At 39.2% G+C, this 24693-nt stretch overlaps 2 protein-coding genes across 2 annotated transcripts in view; both read left to right on the top strand.

The window, feature by feature from the left end:
• Nucleotides 1-1011: 1011 nt before the first annotated feature.
• Nucleotides 1012-12894, top strand: LOC131690768 (putative glycerol kinase 5). The gene is made up of 8 exons (XM_058976759.1): nucleotides 1012-1214; nucleotides 2598-2713; nucleotides 2783-2876; nucleotides 11093-11261; nucleotides 11323-11653; nucleotides 11714-11806; nucleotides 11859-12197; nucleotides 12369-12894. Exons 1-8 carry the CDS (start codon nucleotides 1157-1159, stop codon nucleotides 12834-12836), a joined length of 1668 nt encoding a protein of 555 aa, XP_058832742.1. The 5' UTR covers nucleotides 1012-1156; the 3' UTR covers nucleotides 12837-12894.
• A 217-nt stretch (nucleotides 12895-13111) lies between these two features.
• The window catches only part of LOC131689486 (putative glycerol kinase 5), a 28113-nt gene continuing 16531 nt past the window's right edge, over nucleotides 13112-24693 (top strand). The window contains exon 1 of the mRNA XM_058974595.1: nucleotides 13112-13293. Within this exon, the coding sequence (XP_058830578.1) occupies nucleotides 13171-13293 (123 nt within the window). The 5' untranslated portion in view covers nucleotides 13112-13170. The remainder of the gene's footprint in view (nucleotides 13294-24693) is intronic.

The following is a 24693-nucleotide window of genomic DNA, read 5'->3' on the forward strand; positions in this document are numbered from 1 at the left end:
TTCTGCCAGAACTCAGGCTCAAAAGACACAGCACATTCTGACTTGATCGATTGATTGATTTGAGCTGAAATTGTGACAAAATCGGGTCAAAACTTCAATTCAAAATCCAAATGTATTTGACTGGGTACATACGCATGAAATACTGTGGAAATAATGTTACCCCATGTAAACACGTGGTAATATGTTCCGCACATGCGCATAAGAAATGTTTACTTGAGGGAATACATATTTATTAAGGGGCCATGCATAAATGACGTAGCATTTTGGGGGGTAGGGAGGGTATACCAAATTTGTGACGAAGTGTGACGAGGGGGAGGGTAGGGTCAGAAGTTGCGCGACGTAGCATTAAGTTTGAAACCCATTGTTTAGAGAAAACAATGAGTTTTAAATAATGATCCTCCATTGCCAAGAGAAATGAATTTAAATTCAAACATGCGGTTTTTCATGAGGTAAATTTTACGATTCGCGGAATTACAGGTTCGCAAAAATACGAAAAGATTTTGTATGCTTGCTACATTAGTTATCTAATATTGTAACTAGTAGACTTAATTTATAAGCTGAATTAAATTTTCAGTTCGGATTCAATCAAACAAAATTTAGTAATTTAGATGAACGTTTGGTTCTTAGAATCATTGGCAGCTGCACGATTTTGAACTGAGAGAACTTGCCTTCATGCTCTCCTTCACATATAAAATTCAAAACATAACTATCAACACTATATATTTGTCATAAAATGGGCTTATTTTGAACGCAATTTGCTGTCATAATGAAAATGTTGATAAAAGTCGTGAAAAATTTTGAAAGGAGGTGTATTTAAAATAATTGAAAAACATATGTAATTTTTTTTCATCACCCGAGCGCTTTGCATGGGACGAGGGGGAGGGGGTAGGTAAATGCTACGTTATTTACGAGGGGGAGGTTAGAATTTTGTGACCAAATGCTACGTGGGGGGAGGGAGGGGTCAAAAATCGACGAAAAAATGCTACGTCATTTGTGTACGGCCCCTAACATAACAAATCAAAATTGTCACTTATCACGAGAAGCTCGTAGTTTCGAGTGAATTATTCGCTAATTAGGCATAATAATAACGTAATTGTGCAACTGTTTGTGTTAATTTTGTATGTCATTTAACGATGCAAACTAAAAGGCGTTTATAATGCGGTTGCAGATTCCTACTACCAAGAAATCACTGACAGAATCCAGCGGATTTAAAGGTATGGTTCAGTGAAATAAAGACTGACGTTCAGTGTAAGACACCGGAAAATCGCAATATTTAAGCAGTGGACATTTATGATCTAACGATCCCAAAAAAGTAAATACCTGGGTGCTATACGGAATAGTACCTTCTAGATAGATCAATCGATTATTAGTAAACGAGACAATTGCAGGGCTAGTGCTACGATCCTACTGACTATTAACAAACCTTCCGGTTTGGGGCTGGATTCTTTAGTATATGTACTGATGGAATTAATAATCCATTTCACTCGAACGTATTGAAACTAGTTTATGAGATGATCTTATATCGCGTTCCACCTTTTTCGAATGATAAGCAAATGATATGTTCATTATAGTTTCTAAGTAAGTGTACGGTGAGCATTGTTTCTCGAAAGAAATGTTTTTTTCTCGAGTTTGTACTGCGATAATTAGCCTCTTTTGCATTTATAGAGTAGTGTCTTAGAAGTTACTGGGTTAATGGGTCTGATTGATGAAATAAACAACGACAGTAAAAGACAATCCAGTGCAACAACCTTGCGTGATCCAATTCATGTACGAGTATTGGATTCAGTATATAAAGACAAATACAATAGTAGTAAGCGCTATGTATCGCTCTTTATAACGGCAACTTGATCTTCAGCTTAAAGTAGTATTGTACCTAAAACATTTTGACATATTATCACTTCAAATGTCTGATGATTAGATTTCCTGGAACCGATCGAAATTCGAACACAATTTTTCTATGAGGAATGTTTGCAGTCAACTTATGCTTATACAACACACCGTCGGCAGTACGGGCACTACGAATACAACACAATTTATTTGTGCGATAATTGGTTGTAATGAATGAAATGAATCTGTTCCATAAATAGCGCTTCAAAAATTGAATTGTGCAACTTTAACTTATCACATCGAGCACAAACCGGTATACTGGCGCTGATATACCACCAGCCAGAGTGAACTGATCGTACATTGAAATAACATTGGCACGCAGTTTATGGATGCATCTACGCCACAAGTCCGCATACAAATGAGCGTATGAAAATTACAAAACATTCAACAACACACAGCCCGTTAACGAATCCCATTCGCTGCTGGTGGTGTTTCCTATGCGATGAAGTAATGCATCGATCAGTTGGGCGACGTCATTGCCGACGAGCGCTTCCACCGTGAGGCGAGCCTGTGTAAATCACATTTACTTACAGTCTACCTTATCATCCGTTGCGCACGCGAGTGTAGCGCTGTGATTTGTTTACTAGTTTGTAGTGGTTTATGACTACCTTCAAGTGATAGTTTAAGTGGTTTAATTAAACCTTTAAAATTTTGTCTTCTCTCCACGCACGCCATGGATCTGGGGAATAATAACCACGTTGTGAATTTAGCCGGGGAAAAATATATCGCCTCGCTGGACATTGGCACCACTACGATTAAATGCTTTATCTATGCTGCCAATCGTGATATCGCACAACTGGATGTCGTTGGCACAGCCCATGAGCAAGTAGGTAATCATTTTTTGTACGAGCTTAAACCTTCCTAATTCGATGTTTCTGTTTCATGAAAATGAAAGGTCGAACTATTGTATCCATCGCCTGGACAAGTGGAGATCGTCCCCAGTCAACTGTGGGACAGCGTGATACGTACGATCAAAAATGCAATGGCGGGTAAGTACACGTTTATGATAATGTTTGTCGTCTAGGACGTAGTAAAAACTGCGATTGATAATAACGAAATCAGGCAGATCTAATGGCGCTTTGTTTTATCTAATCTGTTGAATAATGTTTGATAATGATTCAAAAATGCAAGAGTTTGGTCAACCAATGTCGAGATTATGGTTATGGTTATGTTTCTAATATTACCCACGCGCACGACTAATTGCTATAAAACTCTTAACAACGGTATCCGTATTGTAAGAATTTGCCTATCCTTTATTTTTTCCGGTACGAAAATCAGATCTCCTTGTTCCAATTTTATGAACGGAATGCTCTATATGAACAATCTCAGACTTCCGCAGCCAAGCGCTCCGGAACAAAAAAAAATAATCATCTCATCTCCTTCAGTCCTCCAACAAAAAATCGTCAGTATAGAAAGCTATGCAATCTTCTGTCGCTTCATCCATCCAGATAGCCATCCCTCGCGATGAGGAATTCTCACATTGAAAGTTTCAAAAGCAAACTAAATGTGAGTCTAAGGTCACTAGGAGCAAGTGTATACTCATCCCAAGTAACCATTTGGAGCTACAGTCTTGTGTGGCTAGTTGCACGATCTATCGAGTTACTGTTCCAGAGCTCAGTAATATGGAAACGGTATGCACAAGAGAGTGCTTCACCAGACACCATATGTGTTTTATGTTCAAGAGTGTTTCTGGGGCAACAGTAGGTGTTGTCGAGAACGCACTAGTCATCGCCATCAAAACCATTCTCTGAAGATGGTTTAACTTTGATTGGATTATCATGACTCCTCCCTTCTGCCAGTACTGTCTTTACGTATGAGCACACTGGAACCGGGCTCCTTGAAAACTTCAAAAGAAAAGAGCGGACCAATTTTTTTTTGATTCGAAATATATTTTGATGATCATTCTTGGATTATTATTATACCGATCATAAGAAGGACATCCTTTATATGCTGATTTCAGTTTTGGTTAAACCGGTTTAACTTCAACTGCAAAGATAAATTATGGGCCACGGCAAGAGACACTAGGTCAACCAAAGAATCGTTATTACTTATCCTATTCTTTAGCAGAAAATGCAAGACTTGAAAATGAATCATCCTTATTCTAAATCATCTGTAGGAAACACAACAACACAATATTGATTGATTGCACAGTCTTCATTGTCACATTGTGTCCAGTTTCATCACATCAGAAACGTAGTACTGCTCACGTTCAATATGTTAAGAATAATAATTTTGTAAGTGATTTTAAAAATAAAGATCAAATTTTAGGCAATACATTCGTTTAAAGACACCTTCGTGTTGAAATCGTAATCAAGATATATTTTTAAAAGTTAATTTTTTTTGGCATATTGTTGCTTGATTTTCGTAGATTGTCATATTGTTTGATCAGTCGTATTAAAATGCATGGTCAAATGGAACAGACAAACGAACCCTCGGCACATGCATTTCTGATTTTAATTAGCTCAAGCCGATTTTAAACGCATCAAAATGAGCGGTATTGATGTAGTTTATTTCACGTGTACTTCTAGTATTTTAGATATATTTAGCTTTAGAATGAAAGGTAATCCACAGATAACAGGCGTTTAGGCTCGATTTGAATCGTGTGTAAATACCCGCTGCTGAAATTCCGAATAAATCAGACATCTGAAACATGTTTGGCAAACGTTTGCAGATGGCGCAGTGATCACTACAATGCAGGTAGAGTGCAGCTGTCAAACACGTGTAGCAAACAGTTGCGCAGATGGCAATAGTGAAACACGGATTTTCAACGTATATCAATTTGAAAGTTTACACAGGTTTTTGAAGAAATTTTGTTTTAGCCTAAACGTCTGTTATCTGTGGGTAATCCAAGAAATTATTGCACTAAGTAGAATCCGTAGCCAAAAATGAATTCGTTATTCAAATTTAAAAAAAGATGCAGGTTGTCATAAATAATATTTGAAAACAGTTTCTTCCCAGCTTTCTTCTAATTTTATTTCATTTTTAGTATTATCTGAACTTTTTAGCTGCTGCTTCGTAATTGCCATAATTGTATCTGTCAATTCACTGATATTCCGGGTAATTTGGCGTATTGCAGTCTTTGGGCACAAAATGTATTTTGATAACTCTATAAAACTCTAGATCTGATTTAGCATAACGGCACGATGTCATATCAGGCCAAAACATCGATGAATAACAGTCTTGTCTAAAAGAGGTAGTCGACGTTTCTGAAGGAACTTTTTGTGATAAATTCTCTTTTCTGGTTCATAATCCCGATTGTGACCTAATCTGACTTCGCTTGTCGCAACAGCAGATTGCTTGCAATACCAAAAATATCCCGGCCAATTTCGAATTATTGTTTGTTTCTATTTTACGACGATATTAAACTAATCTCTGACGGTAAATATCACGCTCTCTCGAAACTGTGGCGTACTACATTTTTGCGGTTTGCTAGCTTATTTTTTAATTTAATTTTTTAGTTGGCTGAATTTTCTCGTCGCGTGAATTTAAAAAAAAAATCTTTAAATTTACCAAACTATGCAAAGAAATTTCAGCAAATTTCCAGAATATGAACATTACGCGTTAAACTGTCTTTCAGCAAGATTTGGTTGAAATTCAGTTTAACGTCGTTCGGAGAAGAACTTGGGGCGCGATATTTTCGAGGGTAGAATCAAGTAAGAAACCCAAAAAATCTAATGATAGAAAGCAGCAACAAAATAAAATTAAACAATTATGATTTTTTCACGAATTCTGTTCGCATTTAATGTTTCAAAAAGGCGTATACTTCAGCGATAGACATCTATTGACATATAATAGCATATATAATAGATGGTGTTATCGATATGCAGTTATATTCTGATTGCAGTTGAAAACTGGAAAATCCAGCCAGCGACAATAGTTTTTTCTCTTGTTTAGTGCTAATTCATGATGTTGGTAGTAGTGCGCTGTATAGCGCATCATTGTACGTATACATCGCACTACTTCCGACATGATTCCATTGTTTAGAACCAGAAAAAATACGATTGTCGCTGGTTGCATTTTCCAGTTTTCAACTGCAACCAGAATACATAGCCGCGCGTATTGCTTAAAAAAGGTTTAAGGGAGGCGTCGGGTGTAAAGTGCTAAAACCAAAGGTTATTTTGGTTTACGATTTTGAAGGCGCCCTTTTTTGTAATATTAAGATTTATGTATACATTTATTGTGCACGAATAAAAAAAAATATTTTCAGTCATACAGAGCCACACATACGAGCGTTCCAAGAGTAGACGTCCAACCATTTCCATGTTGAGAAGCGGCAAACACGATAACTCTCGATAAAATTGTCTGATACATGAAATTCAACAAGTTTTGTAAAGCTTAGACGTGTAGTTAGTCGATGATCCACAAAAATAGAAAAAAGTTCATGGTAACCGAAAAATCTCATATATTTACTGTAAAATTCGCTCATTTTACATCGAACCACGACACTCCGTGCGCGACAGGCATATTTAAGTCCTGCATGCCATTCAGTCCTCTGCACTGAGAAACAACTTGACTTGAGGACTCCTAATTCTTGGATGAGATACTCCAACCCGCCGGATGCCACACGGTCTCTAGGCTGGTTTTGTCCGGATTAAAATAATAGAGTGTTGTCAACCTCCTAGTGGACCACAACCAGAGTGAATGAAACTCGAAAAATCTCATATTTACTGTCAAATTCGCTCATATTTCTTCAAAATAATAGGGAGAAAAAATTGTGGTTCATCGACAGGCTGCACATATTGTGCATTCTCATTAAATATCAAGCCAATTCGTTGATTAGTTTTTGAGTTATCGTACTCGCCAATTTTTCATGAAAAACGCTAGTAAAGGGTGTTTCAAATCAAATTTCATCACCGAAAAACGCTGTAGAAAATGTCCCATAGAGGTTTTCTCTTGAGAATTTGGGTAGAAGTAGTTTAGAGTGTATTGTTTACGCTGTTTACACGCAGTCGCTGTCAGTTTTTTTCGAAAATTGTTGCCGATAGATTGAAATCTGCGTGTGTTATAGCAAATATTAAAAATTAAGCGAATAAAAAGAAGTCGATTTCTTTGTTCACTACACCAAACGCCCCCCTTAAACACATCGTTCTATAAGTGTAAACTAGGCTTACCACCCACCGCTCCCGTATGGCAGATGCAGCTATTCCAACAGGGTTGCTATGATTAATAATAAAATCCACTTGTTTTGAAGTCATGCTGCTTCTTTAGTTAATAACATTTATCAGCAAATTTTCACAAACTTACAATTTTCCACGAATGTGTTCAGTAGAAGAATATCTTTAGAAATATATAGTGTTCTTATGAATTGATTGATAAGGTGATTTTTTAAGAATTTATTTTCAATTTTAACCGATTTTCCATACTAATTTCCATATAAACATTTAAATTTTTGGAGGGTCCGTAGACACAACCGATCGGTACCAAAATTTGCATAATTACTAAGGGCCATGAAAGGAATCAGTAGAGCCTGGTGGAAATAAAAGTCAAAAATTGAACCAAACATGTTAGCTCAACCAAGCTAACATGTTCGATTAAGCGTTTCACTGTTATGAGTAAGAACCTTTTTGAACATATGCTTGAAGTGTTCATATCCTCTTTGAAGTAGAACTGGAATGATTCCATCTTTTCCCGGAGACTTATACCGAGAAAAACTTTCAATCGCCCATTTGATCGATTTGGTTGTCATAATTCTTCGATCAGATGCCCAAGAATCAGAACTAGCTGAAAAGAACTCAGGGGCTGTCGTCAGTGATGGCTCCATACAGCTTGGAAAGTGTGGGTGTCAAAAAGACAGTTGAGTACTACATCTCCGTCAGACGAGTAATCACCATTAGCAGTTCTAATCGAACTGACATGAAAGTCTTTCGGTTTCGAAAGTCACTTATTTAATCTGCTAGTCTCGTTGAAACTTGAGACATTTGTGGAGAGGTTTTTCCGACCACTTCGCTTAGAGGATCGACGGACATTTCTGTATACTTTGCGGGCCAACTTAAAGGCCTCCGACCTGTCCCTGCATCTGCGATTCCAAGATCTTCTTCCAAGATCTTTTACAAAACTTTTTGTGTCGAACAAGTTTAGTATTTCACCAAGATATTACTCTGGAAGTAATCATAACTCGAAGCGAACAACCTTCTTGGTATGCTGCTACTATGAGTGAGTTTGTTTTATCCACGACCTCATTCAAGTCACTTGGAGATTCAATCGTCGGTAGATACCCATGACACCTAGTCACCAAGCCCTCTTCGTAGAGGTTCAAGTTCGCATTCGTATTGATTAAATTATCAAAGACGATGTACTCATGATCAGATAACGACGGTTCCATCTCGTTTGGTACAAGCCAGTTTGCCGACTCATGCGTAAACCCGCCGAGCAGTGAGTTACATCTAACACCACTTCTCTGTCAGCTCGTGCAAATGTTGGGCGGTTTCCTACATTAAGTATGTACAAATTTGTACTAAATAAGTATGCCAGCAAGTCGGTGCCTCTCAAATTTATATCTGAGCTGCCCCAAACTATGTGGTGTGCATTTGCATCACCGCCGATTATGACGGGAAACCCATTTTTGCTACAGTATGATACAACCCTTTTGAAATCATCAGAAGGTGATAGCGAATCACGCGGTAAATATGCCGAAGAATAGACGTATTTCCCGTTTGTGTTATCAACAGTCATATTAATTGTGAAAGAACAAATATCGCGAGTTCGGAAGTCGCATATAAGACATGCGTCAATAGCACTATTCGTAAATATACATGCACGAGGCATTTCACGTGGATTTGTCATGCCATTTTTTGTTGAAAGCTACGAAGATGGGGTTTAGTAGCTTTACCGCATAGAAGTTTCGAATATGGAAATGCGGTTATTGAACCAAATCTATGGAAGCTTTTCCTTCCTGCAGAAGGCTGGATAGATTCATCGTGGCTGTCCGTTTATGCCGACGAATAATTTGTGCTACTCTAACTATACTCGATCACAGCACTACACATTTCATCATCAGCACATGTTGTACAGCAACTAGAAGATACCAGACACATTGGCTTATAATCGCCTATAGCGAACCCCGAAATGGGTATTCGGGAAATGACCATCATTTAAATCCCACTATTTGCGAAGGAACGAACGTCCACTGTGTCCGAGATTCCCACAGCAAGTGTAAGACCCACGACACTCCGTGCGCGACAAGCATATTTTAGTTCTCGGCACGGAGACACATCTCGACTTGAGGACTCCTGTTTTCAGCCGCCTTTTACGACATGGGAGCAGGAACCCAGTGGATCAATTCTTGGATGAGATACTTCATCCCGCCGGATGCCACACAGTCTCTAGGCTGGTTTTGTCCGAAGCAAGCCCGTGCGCAAGGGAAGGGTTTTGGGGGTTCAAACCCCTCCCATGAGGTTTTTTGAAAATTTCTTAACTTCCTGATCTGGAAAAAATATAGTTTGAGCCGTTTTGATACACAAAATATCATTTGAGTTCGGTCATTCTACAAACAAGTTTTTGAGGAAACCCTGCGAGGGGAATTGTAAAAGGATGTAAGTCCAGTTAATCGGCACCGCAGGATTGTTTCACGTCTCGACATGTTTCGGTATTAGCAAGAGTTGTGAGTAGATCAGTTACACAGCAAAGGTCAGTCAGCGAGCTAGCAACAGCAGCCAAGGAGGAATAATAACGATTGAACAACTCGGAGGAAATTGGGATATCATCGTCTACAGAAATATCAGGTGATATCTATACCAAAGTGGCTGAGAACTACATAGCTCACGAAAATGGGCATCGGTATCCAGAGAATTTCCGCCATCAGTAAACTCTCAGCACCAACTAGTAGATAAATAGGAAGGAGTATCGCCAAAAAGGATAACAAATCCTGCTAAGATTGTTCTAAAGAGATGTAAGTAGTTATATTCGGCATCTCTGGATTGGATCGAGTCTCGGCAGGTGACGATATTTGCAGCTGACCTGAGCAGCTCAGTTATACCACGAAGGCTGGACAGCAAGCAAGAAACCGACTAAATGGAAAAACACGAACGATTAACACAAAACAAAAAGAGCCAGAGCACAATCCCTTCTGAAGTAATACTTAACGGTGGCCCGGAAGGATAATATGTTTATATTTAGTCGGTAGGCTTACACACTTACTCTGATCAAGACTCCCTCTCGATAACAGGCATTGTCTCCATTTGTTGAGCCGAGTCGACACAAGACTCAGTCCTCCGGGCCTCGGAAAAAATCGTCAACATTTGAGTGTTTCTATTCCCCTTCTTATACAAGGAACCGAAAAACATCAAAACCTCTCCCTAGAAGATTTTCTGCGTGCGGGCCTGGTTCGGAGAAAATAATTGACTAATATCAACCTCCTAGTGATCCAGAACTAGAGTGAATACACATGGGACAATTATGTGGAGTTTCCAGTAGCTAACTCACATTTATGCACAAGAACGGTGCTGCACTGTGTCCTATTCCTGTGCACTAGCTCACAGTCTGTCAGAGCTAAGTTCATTGAGCTAGTGCTTGTGCTGGTTTTCGATAAGTTAGAGCTAGCAAGTAGCACGAGCATCGATTATGTACGAGGTACAATCGGCCCTTCAACATAGCTTGTCCGGCAAAGTTATAAATTCCGATATTCAGGCTGCAATCAAGGCTCTTAGCTCAGACAAATAACGGTCCAAGCTAGTGATCGCATGCCGAACCTAAATTAACTAGGCATTGTCAACACTATCTACCTTGTCTGGGTGCCCGAACACTCCGGTATTACTGGAAATGAATGGGCTGACGAATTGATCAGGGCAGTGCAGCGATTGATTTCGTTTGTCTTGAGCCCACCCTACCAATTTCGACAAGTTGGATAAGAGAAAAAATGCGGTCCTGGGCTTCGTCCGATCATCGCAATTATTGGAGAAATCTACAAACCTATCGCCAAACAAAGGTGTTCTTCTACATTTTTCGAAACCCCCATGCGGCATGCTGATCAGGGCTTTAACCGGCCACTGCAAACTCAGTTATCACATGGCAACTATTCAGCGCGCTGAGTCATTTTCATGTGATCTTTGTGAATCTGTCTACGGAAGACATGCCCTAACAGGCTGGGAATCAAACAACCAAATCTTAAATTGGCTGTAAGATAACAAAATTTGTAATCAGACAAAAGCAAAAAACGAAATTGAATTCAAGTGTACTCCACCTGAAACTCTTCTGCTTCTAATTTCAGACGCCTCACTAAGCGCCGAGCGAATCGACTGTCTGAGCATATCAACCCAAAGGAATACGTTCACTTGCTGGAATCGTCTCACCGGAAAGATATACCACAATTTCATCACTTGGAAAGATTTACGCGCGGATAAACTCGTCCATCAATGGAACAACAGCTTGAAGCTAAGGTACTCTTGTCACATACATCGTATCTCTTGAAATTTTTTTTTACCGCTTCACCCATTTCAGAATGCTCAAATTCGGCGCCCGATTCCTGCACTTCTTTTCTCGTAGCAAGCGTTTTCTGGCCGGAAGTGTCATCAAAATGATGAACCCGCAGGTCACCCTGCGACTCGCTTGGGTACTTCAGAACAACGGCGATCTACAGCGCGACGTGAAGAACGGTAATGTCCTGTACGGAACGATCGACTCGTGGCTGCTTTATCGACTGCGGCAGGGCACCGACCGGACGCGCTTTGTCGAACATATCAGTGATGTGACGAACTGCACCGCGAGCGGGTTCTACGATCCCTTCGGACAGGAATGGGCCGGATGGGCACTCAATTTGTTCTCTATTAAGGTTTGTCGGAAAATGGTTTCAGGAAGGACGATTTCTGATGTATGTTTTAACATTTTATAGAAAGAACTGCTTCCCAAGGCAGTGGATAACTCTTATGACTTCGGCTATGTGCATGAATCACTGTTTGGAAGTCGTATTAAAATTGGTGCATCGGTAATAGTTGGAAGGGTTTGCGCATAGTGCTTCATCTGACTAAGATTACCAGATTTCAGATCAATCCGCATCGCTGTGGGGGAACTGCTGCTTCGATAAGGGAGATGTTAAGATAACACTAGGAACAGGATCATTCCTAAACGTCAACACTGGTTCCACGTGTTTGGCTTCAGTCCATGGATTGTATCCGCTGGTTGGATACAAAATGACATCCCCTCACGGTACAGAATTAGTCTATCTAATGGAGGGGGCGTCCAACGATAACGGTTCCATCATCGAATGGGCAATGAATATTGGACTGTTCGTCGATCCTAGCGAAACGTCCGGAATGGCTCTCTCGGTTCCCGATTCGGACGGAGTTTCGTTCATTCCGGCTTTCAGTGGATTGGGGGTAATATTTTATGTCTTTCCAAATAATTCGGCGCTCCATCAATTTCATAAATCACACTTACTGATCTGACAATTTTCTTCCTATGTGTCAGTCGGTCACATCATAACATTTTTCAAGTTCGATTATCTGATACCTACCTTCACCGCTAATTGAAAATCACACCATTTTCAGCCACCGATCCGTGACGACACCGCCGGCACCGGTTTTATCGGCATCAAAGCATCAACCCGGAAAGAACACTTGGTTAGAGCCATTCTCGAAAGCCTAGCCTATCGAATCGCACTGTTGTATGTGAGCACACTGGACGAAACACGGTTCACATTCACCCGGATCAAGGTCGATGGCGGAGTGTCCCGGAACGATTTCATTTGCCAAACGCTGGCCGATCTTACCGGGCTCCCGGTGGAACGAGGCGAAGTAACTGACTCAACGGCACTGGGAGCAATGTTCCTGGCCGGGCTAAACGTCGGCATCTGGCGTAATAAGCAGGAACTTATTCATATTAGAAAAATCGAACGGATTTTTCAGCCGAACGCGGCGAACAAAAGACACTGCATGATAAGTATGCAGTCGTGGGAACGCGCAGTGGAACGCTTCAAGCGGTGGTATATTGCCGAAGAACTGAACAAGCTAACTTGAAAGTGCCTTTTTGGTACAGTTATCGTTATTTTTTTGTTGCAATAAAATATATTTCAAACCGAACGTATAAATTTTGTCCTTCCTTTTCACACCGTGAACCGTGGGTCATGCAGATGCAGGATGTGTGCCAAGAAGCTTTTTCCTGAAACTAAACTTTTTATGAACGAAGTTTAACGCCATTATATGTGCCAATTTCCTCATAAATTATTTATCAATTTACGCTGCGTTTGTTTTGCTATTGGTTCGGTGAACAAATGGATGATTTTGATTGTCAGTCATCTGTTTGAGCGTGCCGCAGGTGGTCAGATTTGTTTGAATTTTGAGCGTGAGCAAGATGGAAACGGCGATTAAATACGTTGCCGCCCTAAACGTGGATCAGAGGCTGGTGAAATGCTTCATCTACGCACTGTTTCGGGATACATCGCGAATCGAAGTCGTTGGATCCGCGATTGAACAGGTGAGTACCTCTAATTGTAGTGTGAAATAATTAATTTGGGTGTGGAGTGTGGTTAATGAAGTGGCCGTCTAATTCCTTAAGCGCGTTTTTTTTGTTTTCGGATCTTGGTGAAGTGTACAAATCTTACTCAAAAAAATCCCATATTTTATTTCACCAATTATGAAAGTGAGATTGAAAATAAAGAAAAAATGAAAGTTAAAACACATACCTAAGTGGCTGTTTACATTATGCATAGTATACATTTGTGCTCTAAGGCGAATAGCGTACCTATATTTATATTTTGCGTTCTCAAGTTATAAACTTTTAAGGGAAGAACAGTTTAAAAATTGTAGACTTTGGAGATACGAAATAAGCTGTGTATCAGAAAGTGCTCATCGATGTTTCTCTTGTAAGCCCACCGACAAACCTGCGCCAGTAACCCCAATTTTTTGCTTTGATTAGGTTTTCCGATATCTTTTCAAACGCCGCCTATTTTTAGTTGTAATTGTAATTCACGATATTCTGTTGGTTACATTTGTATACCTTAGGCCAGGCTTAAGGAAAAAACAGTTATATATTGTTACATTAAGATACTACACAGTAACTGCTGCTTATTTCTATTAGTGATTACAGACGTACTTATAAAATGAAAGTTATCGCCTCCGAAGAGCAGGTTTAAAGGTTGACATTGTAGGTTGTTGTTTCACGTTTAAGAGCAGTCTATTCCATGTAAGAAGGCTAGCAATAAGCACACTTCTCTTTTCGGATGTGATGTGACGAAGAATGGTAAAATTTCGAACCAGTTCCAGTTGCAGGTGTTGTTGCAGATACACAGGTAGAGTTCTTGTGTACCCTAACCGAATGAAGCTGAAGAAACGGTTCTGGTAATTTGTTTCGAGTTCGTGACCGAGGATCCTGTTTCATACAACTGCTCTTGCAGGTTGAAGACAAACTTTACTGCAGTTACGAAGCATCTATTTAACTATGTTTATTCAGGCCCAAATGCGGTAGCTTAACGAGGTCGATTATTCCGGGATAATAGAATATAGCCACCGTCCCAGATACCCATTGCTCCATGAAATTTGCCAACTATCGCGCGTCCGCTGACGAGAGATACTGAAAAATTCATTCAAGCAAATTGGTCTTTCGTAAGTGTCGCCTTCTAATGCGCCCACCTTCGCTAAAGAGTCCACCTTCTCATTGCCCGCAATAGAACAATGTGACGGGAACCAAACCAAGGTAATCTGATAAGATTCTTCAGATAAAGCACTCAGATATTCCCGTGTTTTCCCCAGGAAATACGGTGAGTGCTCTCCAGGCTTCACCGCATGGGTGGCCTCAATGGAGCTGAGACTGTCCGAAACGATGAAGTAATGGTCTGCGGGCAGGGTGTCAATGATCCCGAGAGTATACTGAATGGCAGCTAATTCTGCAACGTAAATTGAAGCAGGATTTTCGTTGAAGATACCATAGCCTGTGGACCCGTCGAGAATTGATCCGTTAGTGTAGAACATTTTTCTGCAGTCGACTTGATGGTATTTATTAAAGAAAATATTTTTGGGACCACCTGTGGGCGGATGTGATCCGGGAGTCAACGAATCTCTTCCTTCATGGATGTGTCGAAAAATACAGTTGGATCAGAAGTATCTAAGAGATGAGCACGGTTAACGTTACACGAAGATGAATTGATGTTCTGTGCCATGTAATCGAAGTACAAGGACATGAATCGGGTCTGAGAATTAAGCTCCGACAAACCGTTCACAATTTTCAATCACCAATGGTAATCGGTAATGTTGAAAGCTGTGGATATCCAGTCCACAATGTCAGAGAATTTAAGGAATCCTGTTTTAAGTTGAGTTTCTGACTGTAAAATGGGAGCACTTGGGATTTTTGGTACCCCGGGGAGTGCTGGGAACTCCTGGTTGTATCTCAATTTCCCAAAACCAGGAGGTATTATCTTCGGATTTGTAGCAGCACTTCCAGTTGCATCTCAGAAGTGCATGCGCATTCTCCCCACAGTAAACACACTTCTCAGCGGGCCTACTGCAAGTATCATCCGCATGGCGATCCCCACATTTACCGCACCGTTGCTACACTAGGTGGCCGTATGACCTAGCTGCTTGCAATTGGAACAATTCATGACCCGCGGTACAAGCAGACGCACAGGTAGACGATCTCCTACCACTTCAACGTAGCTCGGAAGTGCAGATCCAGCGAAGGTTACACGAAACAAGTCCGATAGATAGTAATTCCCATCTTCGATGGACTTTGAATGCAATTGCTTGCACTCCAACATCTTAACTGATTGAAGTTTAGAGTCCTTAAAGCGGCCAACCCCATCATTCATCAGATCATCGACAGTTAGACCCGCATAACTTACCACACCGTCAATCTCCACATCACGAGAAGGAATGTAGACGCGATACTTCATCGTAAAGAGGCTATTGCTAACGATATCATTGGCCTGTTCAAGTCAGTAACGACTACGCGCTGTTTATCTGACTGTACCCTTTTAATCTCGGTTACAGCCGAGTAACGTTTTGTCAGCTCCCGCACAGCAGTTATGGCTGTTTAACGGTTTATTTTTGGGCCGAAAGTATGTCACCCAAGGACCAGCGGATCCATCCTGGTAAACTTTGATATATTCCAGCCCTCGCTGCGATAAACACCTTCACCGATATCGCCTAACTCAAGGCAATGTTCCAACAAACAACTCGCGTGTGTAACGAAAGAGCGCTCGGTTACGAATGATCTATTTAGTTGTTCCTTGTGCGTAGCAGATATGCCAGAATGATACACGATATCACAGTATGTGAAAAACGGAATCAGTACTGTTTAAATGTGTCTCATCCGCATGGTAGAAGATAATATTGTAGTAAATTTCCAGAATGTGTGTAGTGTTCCAAAGATCTTTATTGGGACGCAGTTAACATGCACTGATCAACGAAGGTTCTTATCCATCCGTATGCTGAGATTGACAACTTTTTCGGTTATTTTTATGTTCTCGAAACAGAAAATAATACCAACGTTTGATTGGATCGTGCCAGTGATTTTTTGGGATTAGCATTCGGAGCATTATCCATTTCCATTATTGATTTACAGACAGAGATGGTTTGCTCATCAGTGTTCGTTGAGAGAAAAGAGCTATCACACGCTACACACGTATTTTCATTGAGAGTGCGAGTGCGCGCCGGTAGGTCTCTTACACACAATGCCATCGCACGATCTCGGGCATCTCACACAGCTCGCTTCAGAACTGTGCACAGGCAAAATAAAATGATAAAATCAGTTCTCACACAACTGAAATAGACGAAGAAATGTGTACGCAGCTCGCACAGCTCTGCGTAGTTTACAGTTGTATGCACAGAGCTATGCACAGTGTTATGAGTGAGCAGAATTGAAATAAAGCACGTTTAAAGAGGCTACATTATTTGATATATTATATGACACGTAGAGATCTATATTGGTAATTGCCATCCACATCAAAGATTTTCTTCTTTAACAAAATAGTCAACTTCGTATTCATTGTTTGATTATCATGTTCAATGTTGATATTTTTGAAATTCAACTTCTGAGAACAAAAATGATAGTGATGGAGAAATATTCGCAGGTAGCGAGTCTGCAGCGTCAGAAGAACCATTTGAGTATAGGCTAGTTATGCGGTTTAGATCAATCCGGTTATTTTGCTAAATCTTCATGAAAAATTAATCAGCACTTTCCCCTAACAATGATAACTGCTTTGCGTTTACATCACACAAATTACAACATGCAACTTTAACAAGTTTTCCACTTCCGTTATCAATCTGCTTTCTCGAAAAAGAAGTTCTCGACCACACTTTCTGGCAGGAGCGGATCCAGAAAAAAATTTCGAGGGGGGGGTCCGAAATTTTGATTTTTGAATGAACATTGTACAATACGTTATGTGTAACAACCTCATTTAATGAAAACCAGTTTTGGTGGTCAAATTTGGTTTGCAATGATTTTAAGTTTGAAACTAATATAAAATCGAAACTCATATTCAAAATTTCTCACCAAGTTGAAAATTTTCGGAGGGGGTCCCTCTCCGTCGCGGTGCGGATGTGGGCGGTAAATGGATTGTCCGCACCGCAACCGCAAAAAAATTATAAAACCGCACCGCTTACCGCAACCGCAATTTATTTACCGCACCGCACCGCGCGGTAATGCGGTAAATGCGGTAAAATTTTTATATTTTTAAAAATAGTGTTGAAAAATTGTACATACCATATATAATAAAATGTTATTCTTATTCACACGAAAATTTAACTTTAAGAGACTCCTCAGAATGTAATGTTTATGAAAAAAATCAACTTTTGTATTTTCTATTAATAAAATTCCGTACATTTTAAGGCAAACATTATACATTCAAAAACGTTCTACTGCAGTAATAGGAAAACTTTTATTTTAGCAACCCTTCAGTTAATTGAAAAATGTGGAATAAAAATGTAATAAGAAATGAAGTTGCATATTTTTTCTTTAAATTTTCATATTTTCAATGTTTTTGACATATGAAAATGAAACGGATGATTTTCACATTTACGTAGTAAAAACCACCTTTCATTCTTAAAGGAATCTCACCAAAAAAATAAAGTCGAAATACCAGTACTTCTATATAGTACCGCATATATTCCAATACAGTGAAATAAAAACATATTGTATTTCATCAATAAGAACGACGCCATATTTGACGAAATAAAAATGCTCTATACATTACATCTAAGCAGGAGTCCGGTCTCAACCGGTACAGAATTATTGAGCATTAGAAAAACTGCAAAAAATGTATGGTTTTTAAAAATAGGGGGTTTTACGGACAAAATATCCCAAAACTCTAACTTCCGCATTCTTCAAGAAACAGATGTATTATCATTCAAAAACTAGGATTGCTCCCTTTAAAAATGTACGAAGTGTACTTTTCTAAAGGCTAGTTCGAAAGTTCTAGCATTTAATGTATTTTCCTATAATTTTTTCCCAAAGAGCCAATGGCAAAAACTTCAATTGAAGTGAACCGGAGTCAAACTATGTGGTATTTGTGGCTTCATAAAAGCTACAAAATAGTCTTAACTGAAAAATATTAGGACTTAATTTGATAGAAAATTATAGTAAATTTGAATAAAAGTACGCAAAAAAAGTTATGTAGCATACTTTTTGAGAAAGAGTCCAATAAAATTGACTGCAGAATATTCACATTGAATTTACACAGCAATCAAAGAAGATAGAAATACGATGTTGATGAACGAATGATAGAATAATCATCGTAATTTGGATCCCTCCTTATTTTGGACGCTTTCATACATTTGTATCCTTTACTGCCAATTACTCCAAATTCGTTTGGTTTGATGAAGAGGGTTGTGTTTAAGTCCTAGCATAATTAGTTCATCTCTAATTCCATTAAATTAGTCAAAATTCACAGCTGAAAAATTGATATCGAAAACGATTCATAATTTCACGATTTCCAACAGAAATCGGGAGAAGTGATGCACTTTTAAATAGGATTTAAGAGTACAAATTTATTATTTTAAATGATCTAATAATTTTGTCCCTATTGGGTTCTTGAATTTTATGTATTTGAAATGGTTAGTTTGTGAAGTTTTACTTAGAAGTATAAAATAACTAGTCCAAAATATGTCGTAAAAATAATAGCGCCAAATATTTCGGACACAGCTAGATTTTCTTTCGTTATAGCAGTCTGTTTATCAATTTAGAATAATCAAAATTATTACTTTATCAATTTTTTTTGCGGTGCGGTTGCGGTAAAACCGCGCGGTAAAAGCTCTTTCCCGCACCGCATCTGCGGTAAAAAGTGTCTCACCGCACCGCAGATTTCGCGGTGCGGGTGCGGTAAATACCGCGCGGTTGCGGTAATTACCGCAACCGCGACGAACCCTAGGTCCCTCTGGATCCGCCACTGCTTTCTGCTAACATGCTCTTCGCCATTTTCACATCAGACAAAACGCACGCATTTACCTGATTGCTGCTGTTTACTCGATGAGATCAGTTTGCATTGAAAACAGAAGAGTTCAGCTGACTGTGCGCAGAAAACTGTGCACAGAGAAGTTTCCATGAGCACGCAGAGCATGCTGCTGTGCTTTCGCATATTTACGAAAGATAAGCTATAGAGAACATCTCACAGTACAGCAGCACTCATAGAAGATTTTCTACCGCTCACACAATATTGCCCTCGCGCAGTATTATCCGGTTTGTAAATGAGTGGGCTTCGCAGTGGTAGAAGTGAGAAACAGAGCTGCGCGCACAATTTATGGAAGATGTGTGAGAGTGCGCATATATGATGTGTGCCATGCCATCTCTGTTTACAGATACTATTAGTCTGTCTACATCGTCTATCCAGTTACATATATCTGTAAGTCGTCTGCATAGAGTTGAGATTTACACTTGAAGTGTACCATTGGTGTGTGGAAGATCATTTCTAAGACTTCCTAAGATTTTGAAAGCTGACAGAACGATATTCGCCCTTGATCGAAATTTCAAAAATCGACTCAGATAAGCTCATAGTTGTGATTTGCGCCGTAAATCAAGCAAATGACATTGTTGGAAACAAGATTCTTACGAAGGAGATTCTTAGGTGTCTATGTATCCGCCCAAAAAGTAGAAATAATGGCTGTTCCCAAAACCCACTACTCTAGCCAGTAAAAATTTTAGTTGGCAAGTGGTTGCACTCAGGATAAATCACAAAAGACACATTCAGACTTGTATCGGGTGACATTCGCCAAGCTTGCTTTGCAAAATTATGTCCTCTTCGTTCAAGTTAATTCTCGACATCGCGATTCGCGTACCAGACGCGGATAATCTCCCGTCCCGTGAAGGGTCTAAATTTGTACACGGAGGAATCTTTCACATATAAAGACTTCCAGAATGTTAGAACGCCGGATAATTTCAGGAAGTACGCGACATTGGAAACGAAAATCAGGCGCTTGGTGAAAGCCAAGAAAGCGTCCATTGGTGCCAATCTGTCCACGGGTTAACGAGAAAAACATCGATATTCACCAAGGGGTGAGTTGCTTAGAACAATGTTTTATACACACTATATCAGATACGTGAATACGATTTGAAGCCATGTTCCGGCGGGCTCAAATCTTTCAGTCAATATACTGTTGATACATAAACAGAAAATACGTCTACTGTATTGAACGGAAAGTGGAGTGAAAATGTCTTGCAGTAAAATGACCGCCAAGACTATAACCAACCTGTGCAAGTTTTCCTTTTGACAAGTGAATATGCTCAATCAGTTTATCTACTGACTTGAGACCATCACCAGAGCTTTACCTTTAGTGTTCGATCTTCAAAAATTGAGTAGACACTAGTTTTAGTTTACTCTTGTATATTTACCATTCATATGTGTACAAAAATAAGGATACAGAAAATGAATATGCCAGCTAGGGTCTCACGACATTCTACGATAGTGATGTTTAACATTTTATCTCAAGACGTATGCAGCGCTTCCATCTATACTATCTAACGAGCTATACTTGACGGCATATTTAAAAGCGTTATATAAAGATGATTACAATACATCATATTCTTCGGCTTATTTACCGCATAATGATCACCTTCTGATGATTTCAAAATGGTAGTATCATACTGTGGTAGAAATAGGTTTCCACTCATAGTCGGTAGTGATGCAAATGCGCATCGCATAATTTGGGGTGGCTCAGATATCAATTTTGAGAGGCACCGATTTGATGGAATACTTAAGTAGCACAAATCTGCATTTCCTCTTAATGTAGGAAATCGCCCAACATTTGCACGATCTAGAAGAGAAGAGGTGTTAGATCTCTGAGTTGACCAACTGGCTTGCACCCAACGAGCTCGAACAGTCGCTATCTGATCATCAGTACATTGTCATGGACCATTTGAACGACTAAATGTAGCAGCCTCTTTCGGTTCTACTGTGTAATAATTCAAATTTGAATAAGTGGAAGTATAAAATTGGATTTGACGGCGTAGACTGTGAAGAGAGCATGTAAATCCCCATTCTTTTTGATCAAACCGTTGAAAATCATTTTGAATTTTCGGTAAATCAAAAATTGACTCACTTCTCACAATATCAAGTGCGAATAATGATAGTTACGAGAAGCGCGCCTTTCATCCCTTAAAAATGTGTAAAGATTTTGATAAAAATCAAAGAAAAAAGCTCAATCGCAGAGATGATTTCTAAAACACCCCAGGTAACCAATAAGCATGGTAAATGCATCTTAACGGCTACTTGATAAGCACTCAAGTCATATTAAATGCAATTTGAAAGTCGCTTTTGGCAAAATATACGGCTAAATTATTGCTGTGTCATGAAACTGCTTTTTTACTGCTGTTGTGCATTCAGAATGCTGCTTAGTGGCAAGAAGTTTTTAAACAGTTTTTCGAATGTTGATTAACAACAGTTATGCATAACGAATGCTAGCATACGGCAAGAAGCATCCGAAATGCAAATTTTACGCTACTTTACTGCATACACTAATGCTTGTTGGTTACCTGGGACGGGTCATTATATAGAGCCTTCGAGTCTCAATACTTATCGAGTGCAAACAAGGTTGGAGAAATGTCACTTTTCGATTGCGCTGAAGGATGATCTTCACGGGTGTCTCTTTTCAATCCCTCCTAACTCTTTCGTCCCCACTTTCAGTGGATTTGGCTTATTGCTTGTGGTACCAAAATTTCGAACCACATCTGCGCACTTTTTTTTTATTTAATTATGTTTATTTAGGCCCAAATGCGGTAGCTTAACGAGGCCGATTATTCATTTTATTTACATTTCAGGTGTTAGTGGGGGAAGGAAACGCCGTATTTAGGGGCGGCTTGCTCCCCTTTATGTTAGTAAGGGAAAATGTATGAAGTAGGATACATTGTATATTGACATTATCATTGGTTGGTTGCTCATTGTGGCGGATATGCACACTTTGTTGTAGTGGTTTCCAGCCTGTAATCGCAGGGGCGAGGGGAGGGTGGATATTTCAGATAATTATTGGCACTCCGATGCTGTCATGATGTTCTGGATGGACGCTTATCAAGAAGGGTATACATCGTAGACTCACGAAGGAATGCCATATTGCAGATACAGGGAGAGGTTGAGATTCTACTGTGAATGACAGAGGAAAATGTATTAAACTTGGACATCAATTATTTTCAAAAAATATAGATAAGTAAAATGTAGGGGTGGTCACGGCTAGCCACGACGTCTCGGACTGGCACATAGGATGATCTACCTCGGGCCCGAAGGGAATCTATTAGTTGGGACCTGGCAACACGGTACTCTGCGCACAGCCAAACAAACAGCTCGATGTCGTGATAGCCGTTCTCACAAACACAATGATTACTGTCAGCAAGCCCTATACGACCGAGATGCACATCAAACGTGTAATGGTTGGACATGAGCCTTGACATCGAATAAAGTCCCGGTTCACATACAAGCCCTTAAACCAAGCATTCGTTGATACCTTTGGGATAATGGAAAGTAACCACCGTCCCAGATGCCCATTTCTCCACGAAATTTGCCAGCTATCGAGCGTACTCTGACGAGAGATACTGAAAAATTCATTGAAGCAAATTGGTCTTTCGTAAGTGTCGCCTTCTGGGCGCATTAGAAGGCGACACTTATCATTCTTCTTATAACTTGCGCACTTAACATTCTTCTTATAAATTCTTCTCATAGACTGGTTAGTTCGACTGGCCTGTCTATGAGAGTAGCATCTCTATCACTTGAAATATATTTGTTTTGAAAGTGATTAGTGGGAAGTGCGCAATAATGTATGGTATTGTTTGGTTCTCTCCTGATAACGAACAAAATTGTACCTGGCAGAAACAATAATAGAAGAAGATAAGTGGGAATCCCAAGAAAGTTTGACAAATTTGTATGTTTTGATAAAACTAGATTTTCATAATCCTTTAGCAGTTTGCTTGGAAGTGCTGAGAACCAAGTCGATTACAGCGGAAATACAGCACACCGATATTTGGAATTTCTTGCGAAAAACGGCTACATACTGAACTATGACATTCAATAAAAAAAACGGCGAATGTTCATAAACCTAAATCGGTTTAATTTGAATAGCAATATTTCTTTAGGAACGTTGTTGTCATTTCTTCAATTTATTCAAGTCCCTCGCGAAACATGATTTTACATGTCGCCGTAAATTGGTAACTGTTTTTTATCCTTCTCGCGAATCGTCAGTTTTTAACCCTCATACATGATTCAACAGTCATCATTCCGCTTAGACTGAATCATGCGTATTTCTCACGCATATTCTATGCCCTGCGAAGAAATTAATTTACTCAATCCAACGAAATATCAGCGCGATTCTAGGCGCGATTGGTATCATCCGACGAATGCGTATTCCCGTCCAATGCCATTAAATCAACAAGCATGAAGACTACCATTTATTTGCAATAAAAAAGATCGGAAAAAAATTAGTTACAGTAAGATTTGTAATTTAAATGTTCAATGCGAGTAATAAGAGATTAGCGTACACTGCAAGAGATGCGCATTTGACGCCCCACAACATTCTACATTCTACAATCGACGCGTATTTAGTATATTGGTTCAATTTATATATATATATATATATATATATATATATATATATATATATATATATATATATATATATATATATATATATATATATATATATATATATATATATATATATATATATATATATATATATATATATATATATATATATATATATATATATATATATATATATATATATATATATATATATATATATATATATATATATATATATATATATATATATATATTGTTAGCAGAGTGTAGTTGTGTGAGAAAACCGGGTAGGGTCTTCACCACACTTCAACGAACCTGTAAAAGGGTTTTCTTTCATAAATCATAAATAATACCGCAACCCAGAAACAGTTCAAATAATATGCCTTTCGCATTCTTTATTTGACCATTCTTTAGTATCGGTATGATCGACTCAAAGTACCTTCGAGTTTAGAGTTACATTACATTGTATGAGTCGCCTATGTCTTTATTCTACTCCCTAATGCTAGCATACGGCAAGAAGCATCCGAAATGCAAATTTTACGCTACTTTACTGCATACACTAATGCTTGTTGGTTACCTGGGACGGGTCATTATATAGAGCCTTCGAGTCTCAATACTTATCGAGTGCAAACAAGGTTGGAGAAATGTCACTTTTCGATTGCGCTGAAGGATGATCTTCACGGGTGTCTCTTTTCAATCCCTCCTAACTCTTTCGTCCCCACTTTCAGTGGATTTGGCTTATTGCTTGTGGTACCAAAATTTCGAACCACATCTGCGCACTTTTTTTTTATTTAATTATGTTTATTTAGGCCCAAATGCGGTAGCTTAACGAGGCCGATTATTCATTTTATTTACATTTCAGGTGTTAGTGGGGGAAGGAAACG

Source organism: Topomyia yanbarensis, chromosome 3 (genome assembly GCF_030247195.1).
Source record: "Topomyia yanbarensis strain Yona2022 chromosome 3, ASM3024719v1, whole genome shotgun sequence".
In the NCBI taxonomy this organism is placed as follows: Eukaryota; Metazoa; Arthropoda; class Insecta; order Diptera; family Culicidae; genus Topomyia; species Topomyia yanbarensis.